Source organism: Anolis sagrei, chromosome 3 (assembly GCF_037176765.1).
Source record: "Anolis sagrei isolate rAnoSag1 chromosome 3, rAnoSag1.mat, whole genome shotgun sequence".
Classification (NCBI taxonomy): domain Eukaryota; kingdom Metazoa; phylum Chordata; class Lepidosauria; order Squamata; family Dactyloidae; genus Anolis; species Anolis sagrei.
In genome coordinates, this window is record NC_090023.1 from 99,966,306 (window position 1) to 99,973,350 (window position 7,045).

General features: G+C 41.1%; 1 protein-coding gene across 1 annotated transcript in view; it reads left to right on the top strand.

Moving 5' to 3' along the window:
* The window catches only part of CYFIP1 (cytoplasmic FMR1 interacting protein 1), an 84,259-nt gene extending 80,816 nt beyond the window's left edge, over positions 1 to 3,443 (top strand). The window contains exons 30-31 of the mRNA XM_060769821.2: positions 1,932 to 2,079; positions 2,374 to 3,443. Of these exons, the coding sequence (XP_060625804.1) occupies positions 1,932 to 2,079; positions 2,374 to 2,538 (313 nt within the window). The 3' untranslated portion in view covers positions 2,539 to 3,443. The remainder of the gene's footprint in view (positions 1 to 1,931; positions 2,080 to 2,373) is intronic.
* The last annotated feature ends 3,602 nt before the right edge of the window (positions 3,444 to 7,045 follow it).

Consider the following 7,045-nt stretch of genomic DNA (forward strand, 5'->3'; position numbering starts at 1 on the left):
AAAAAAATTGGGAGGAAAGGGAATGCAAGTGGAAAAAGTTTAAGACACCCTGTTCTAGAGAGCATGTCTGCCTTTTTGTTTCACCTTTTCTATTTTTTATTTTAATCTCTGTACTCAAGCCTTCCTGCTTTCTTCCTACCTGTTGTTGTTCATTTGTTCAGTCACTTCCGACTCTTCGTGACCTCATGAACCAGCCCACGCCAGAGCTCCCTGTTGGCCATCACCACCCCCAGCTCCTTCAAGGTCAAGCTAGTCATCCATCCATCTTGCCCTTGCCCTCTTCCTTTTTCCCAGCATAATTGTCTTCTCTTAAGCTTTCCTGTTGTAAAATAGAACGAACAAATGACAAATATATATAACCAGGGCGTTGAGGACATTAAAGTAGTGGTGGTGTGTGTTGCTGAGGCTTGACTTTTAAAATGGTATTTTACTTGAGGCACTTTTTAAAAGGAGTAACTCATTACCCCAACCAGAATCCTTTCTTCCAGTATCTTCAGCCACCTTCTTCTGAGGTAAATCTTCTTCTAAATAAATGGACATGAATCTTAATGATAAAAAATTGATCAAGGAAATATTTATTTAAGGATTCACAGCTGTACAACATTTGATGGTTATTCTGTATTCCTTTAAATGTTGTTACAGTTGAATTTAGTTAAACAGTTTTCAATATAACTCTCAGTATGGCTTTTACTTCCACCAGACTGGTTTTAAACTTATTTCACTGCAAAGTATCTTTCTTTTCTTAACTGACAATTCAAGGCACTGACTTGCCTTTTTCTCCCTTCAGCTATCCTCACTGAAGTTATGGATTTCTACTGGGGTTTCTTTTCCCCTTAGCTCATGAGCTAATTACTAATGTAAATAGGTCCAATTGACTCTCTAAACACACAAGCTGAAGACTTAAACCCCTGGGTTTGGTTTCTCCACACACCAGAACCCAACTTCCACTTTTGTCCACTTTTTTTTTTTTTTTTGGTCGTGTCAGGAGCGACTTGAGAAACTGCAAGTCGCTTCTGGTGTGAGAGAATTGGCCATCTGCAAGGACGTTGCCCAGGGGACGCCTGGATGAATTGATGTTTTTATCATCCTTGTGGGAGGCTTCTCTCATGTCCCCGCATGAGGAGCTGGAGCTGACAGAGGGAGCTCATCCGCCTCTCCCCGGAGTCGAACCTGCAACCTGTCGATCTTCAATCCTGCTGGCACAGGGGTTTAACCCACTGCGCCACCGGGGTCTCCGGTCCACTAACTAAAAGAAACTGACTTTTTAAAATGCCTGTCCTTGCCAAGTGGCAGTTAGCTCCGCCCCTTTCACTTCTCTAACTTGGACACATTCTAACAGCTGGTTCCGTCGCTATGGCAACGCCTCAGCTCAGGCGACACATCAGCTGGCCTGCACCTATCATATCTCAACATCAGTAAACACTTTTAAAACATACATTATAATTCGCTATTTCGTTACACCTGTCTTCTCATTATGTGGCCAAAGTACTTCATCTTTGCCTCTCATATCTTTCCCTTCAGTGAGCAGTCGGGCTTTATTTCCTGAAGTATGGACTGGTTGGATCTTCTCGCAGTCCAAGGCATTCTCAGAATTTTCTTCCAACACCACAATTCAAAAGCATCTATCTTCCTTGGCTCAGCCTTCCCTAAGGTCCAGATCTCCCTCTATGTGCCCGTTATCAATCAGTCTGGTTGCCATCATCTTGATTTTTTTATGTTTAGCTGCAACCCTGCTTTTGCACTTTCTTCTTTTACCTTGATTAGAAGAACCTGGGATATATTGTATACTAAATGTGTGCTCTCCCAGAAATATGACTCTTTCCCTGTAGGTATGTTTTTTCACAGTCCAGGGTATTCTACTCTGCCATTAGACAATGCATTGTAATGTGATTTGACCTTTACAATGTTTTTTTTGTTTTGTTTTTTTACAGGCAGTGTTTTGGAGATGGGCTGCACTGGGCTGGCTGCATGATTATTGTGCTACTTGGACAGCAGCGTCGATTTGATGTGCTGGATTTCTGTTACCACTTACTCAAAGTGCAGAAGCATGATGGCAAAGATGAGGTTATAAAGAATGTGGTAAGTTGAAGAGGCAAACCCTGTTTCCGATGTTGTCTTTTTGGTGTCAGAAGTCACACCATGTTTGGATCCATTGGCAATGTCACTTACAGTCACAGTTTGGGCCAGTTTCCCTTGGAGGTTTCAGTTAGGGTACATCCTAAACCATTGCATTTGAAGGTGGTTTGAGAGCATTTTGATGGGTTTCAAGGATGACAAAATTGAAGTTCTCAGGCTGCATTTTCCCCACTTGCCCTCCTACTCTTTGAAATGGTGTGACTTACTCTAGCTGACTGTCCAATCTTGGTTTTGCAGCCTTTAAAGAAAATGGTTGAGAGAATCCGCAAGTTCCAGATCCTTAATGACGAGATCATTGCTACATTGGATAAATATTTGAAATCTGGTGATGGAGAAGGCACACCAGTGGAACATGTCCGTTGCTTCCAGCCTCCAATTCACCAGTCCTTGGCCAGCAACTAGAACAGATCCATCTCTTCTTCTCCTTTTGAGATTATCACACAGTGTACCATGTTTCCAGGCTAGATTTGACGGTGAATGATATTGTACTGACCTTCACTGATTTCCATTATCACCTGAACCTTTTTGAAAGGAGCAGGTCTTTAGTTTCAATTCCAAGTACTATAACTGTACACAGTTCTCCAATTTTTAGACTATTTTTTGTATACCTTTTATAAAAAGGCTTTGGAATGTAACCTATTTTTAGTCTTAAAATCGTTGGTATTTCTCCAGCTTTGTAATCATTTTAGAGTGGTTTGGTGTATGGATTTTTCCTCCTTTTGTCTATTAGCAAAATGAAAATCTAATATGGGATGGCGGGGGGGGGGGGGTGTTTGTAATTATCTTGTATAAGAAAAGCATTAAGCTGCTCAGCTAGCCTTTAGGAAATTTTTAGCCACTCCGCAAGGATCTTTTAATCTAATCTCCGGAATGTTTTCTCTAGGAATATCTGTGGCCAAGTATGTAATCTGTTTTGGAATAAAGGTTTTAAGGGGAATTTTTAAAACAAGACAATGAAATAGATACAATTAATGGTTTGTTTTATTGTATTTAATTTTTATCGCCGCACCATTATCTTTGGTGTTTTGTTTCAACTTCCAGGAGAAAACAGGGAGCTCTGCACTGTCTCTGTGTTTCACACTAGAAACCACATTATGTTTTAGAATGATAGAGAGCACTCTTTGTTTAAACTTTTATACAGGTCGAACATGTGGAATTTTGAAACCCAGAAGATCCCAAAAATAATCCATATGGGTAGCTGATATAGTTACACCTTTGCCTTCTAATTTTTGTGTACAAAATCGTTTAAATGTCTGGTATAAAATTACCTTCATGCTATGTGTATAAAAGGTATATGAAACATAGAATGAATGTTGTGTTTCAACTTAGGTCTCATCTTCAAGACATCTCATTATATGTGCAAGTACAGGTCCTCAAAATCTGGGAAAATCCAAAACACTTATGTCCCCAATCATTTTGGATAAGGCAGTGGTTCCCACCCTGTGGTCCGTGGACCACTAGCAGTCCCCAAGAATGAAAATATGGTCCTCAGTCTCACCATTATTACACTGTTGCCTCGAAACCACGCAGCAATGAGAGTGGCAGGTCTCACAAAGCCCTCTTATAGTGCCAAGGCAACAGGGATATCGAGAGGGGAGATGCTGACTACTCACAAAAGATTACTACTGCCACATCAGCTCTGGATTGTTAAATATGGTTTTCTGTGGCCAAGCAGATGGCAACTACTGGATGGCATATGTCCTGTATCAGAAACTTGAGCTGATGTGATCTATCCAATGCAGTTTTCTGAATCAGCACCCCAAATAACCAGACTGAATCTAAAGTTGACCAAAAACTAATTCATAACCCTTTTGGCACTAATGTTGGAGAATGATCCCTGGTCAATGTGGTCCCTGGTCAAAAAAAGGTTTGGGAACCGCTGGGATAAGGGATATACTCACCCTGTACATCTGCCACTTACATTCTTTTCAAGGCCTGTTTGTTCATTTTTAAGAAAGACAGCTCTAAATTGGACCAGAGCCTTTGTCCCCGATGGTTGGGAGAACCATGGTGGCTCTCATGTGCCATGATGTCATGTGACCTTTATTTACGCAAAGGCCACCATGAAGCACAAGGTGGCCTTTGCGTAAATAAAGATCACATTACATCAATGGTCCAATAGCATTCTGGTACCTTCTGTGAGCCAATTAGTTGTGGCCGACTGGCTGGCTAGAACATTTCAAGGCCTTTTTGGCAGTCAGACAAGACACTTTCCTCCTTTCAGCCACCCTTCTCTCCGTCATAAAGCATTACTCGGTCACGACTTGGTTTGGGTGGGTAGCATGAATCTTGGACCTGGGATAAAGGGCCCAGCCCAGTGGGAATATCACATTACAGGCTGTCTTTAAGCTATAAGAGGCAAGACCTCCCCTCAATGATTGAATCTCACCCGTAGCCCACCAGCTTCACTTCGCCCACCTGTGCCCTGGAGTAAGGCACAGGACTCCAAAATGTGGGGTCACAGCTTTTCTTTCTTAAAGGTTTTGGAACAGTTGATAATTTCCACCCATGCTTTAGATTAAAGTAAAGCAGTGGTGCATACACAGTCAATATTACGCAGGCTGCAATCCTTCATTAAGCACCTAGGCTAAAAGTGTTGAGTCTTCCTATCCATCCACTGATAATCTTCTGTGAACCCAATAATCTGAACTCTCAAAATGTAACGATTCTTCCTCTTTGTGGGCCCCATTATTTCACTCAGAATGTGAAAATGAACCAGGTGCCAAACCAGACATCTCATGTTGAACAACACTGGAGCACCAGTCAGTCAGCCAATTGCTCACTTGTGCAGAAAATTTGCGCGTGTGAAGAGTACTAGTCATCAATAAATTGAAATATAAATTGCCATCAAAATGAACAAAGGCTGGATGAAATTCTGAATCAGGCCACAATAGGCTGCAAAATATAATGTCATCCCACAGCAGGGTTTAAAACCAGCCAGGGGAAACCTGGCTATTCAAAACAGAACAAAATGGATGCTGAGGGAAGAAAACAAAATGGCAGCTGAGGAGAAACAAAATGGCTGCCTCCAAATAAAGCCTGAATATGGGGCCTACTTAGCGAGGCCTGTGGAGGCCTAAAGACGAGCCCAACTTGAACAGCCAACCAAAAAAAAACTCTCAGCCGGCTAAAAACATACACCAGATGCAGCAAATGACAAGGGGAGCGGGGGATAATCTATACATATAAACGTCTATCCCTTTCAAGGTCTGTTCATTCTTAGGAAAGGACATTATTTCACAAAACCTCACACCAAGCTTTGGGAGCATTTGTAATTCTGTTTGTGAATCATGGTTCAGTAGTTCCACTAATTCAGAAACTGAGTTCTGACTTAAAGAGTACTTAAAAGTAAAATTTTTATCATCCGAGTGGGCTTAAGAGGTTTTCTATCACTTCTCGGATAATTAGTTTGCAAAATGCTCTAGGCCTATAACAACATATTGTCACTATGCTAAACCTGCTCTTCCAGTGCAGGAGAATTATTACAGTCTTCTTTTATATACATTATTTTATGCAGATGCGGTTTGACACATTGCGGGCTCTTTTAAAGTTATAGGAGGTTAAAAAGCTCCTTGTGGTGATTGAATCTCTTCTTACATTAGAAGGAAAAACTAAATCTTGAGGCTGTGCATGCTCCTCCACTTCTTGTTAGTCCATGGTTTAGAGAAAGAAGTAATAATACATTAGAGATGCTTTATTAACAATTGTATTTTAATTTTATTCAATATAATTTTAAAAATATTAGGTTAAAGCAGTTATAAACGTGCCCCATTTGTAGTGCTTAAATGTTGCTAGTTCTGTTTGCTGATACTCAGAGCTAGTCAGTGTTTTGGAGAATTTTTACCTCACATATGCACACGTAAACGCATACCTACTTACATTTACAGCAGATGCTGTTCTAAACTTCAGTATGGACACTTCAGCACTATTGCATAATATTCTCTCTTTTGTAAGGGTTTGCCTCTTTTCCCGTCAGCAAATATTTGGTTACTTTCTTTTGAGTGCAGAATAACCACCTGTGTGCAGGTTTTCTGAGCCCCTCCATATGGTTTCAATGGGTAGGGGAGAAGAATACACCAATGAGCCATTCCTGTGTCAAATCTTTCGGAGTATGGACACCTCTGAACTACCTTGCCCATAAACACTAGAGAAAGTCAACTGTGGAAGGCTAGGGGAACCATTAAATCGCACTCTTAATTTGGGAGACTATACTTGCTTCCACCTCTACTACGTAAGTGATGGGGGCATCTTCACTGTTTCCATATATATACCCTAAACAGACCCAAAGGGACCACAAAACATGATTGACATATACTTCATACCCCAGTGGTATGAAACATCGGGGAAAGCTTGTATTTTTATTCCTAGAAGGCTGTTCATATGGATTTGAGCTGTTCATTTCGTGTATTTTAAAGATGCTGACAGGTTTCCTATTTATCCTAGAAGGTATTTCTTCAGTGCTAGATCACCTACACAAGCTGCCTTTTCTTTATTGTCACTAAAAAGTTCATAAGAGTTTGTGAGCGTGCCATTTATTCCTCCATCAGCTTTATGTAAACACCCTGGCAAGTTTGGCAGGGGGAAGTCGACACAATAGGGATGGACAATACTTTTGGACCCGTGTGCGAATGCATACGAGAGGGATGGAGGACCATACATGTGCACACATACACTTATCCCTTAGTACATATCAGTATAAAGAAATTAAAACTTGCTCAGCCAACCATCTGAGATAAGGGTTGGGACCCTTTTGCAGGGTGGGGTGAGGTGGGGAGAACATCCTGGGAAAGAATGCTACATTTTATTCAAATACGGGACTGTTCCTTAAAATCTGGGACACCTGGCAATTCAGTGCATGCCGCCTAACACTGCAATTTCAAAAAGGAGACAGTAAACATAGTGTAGGTTG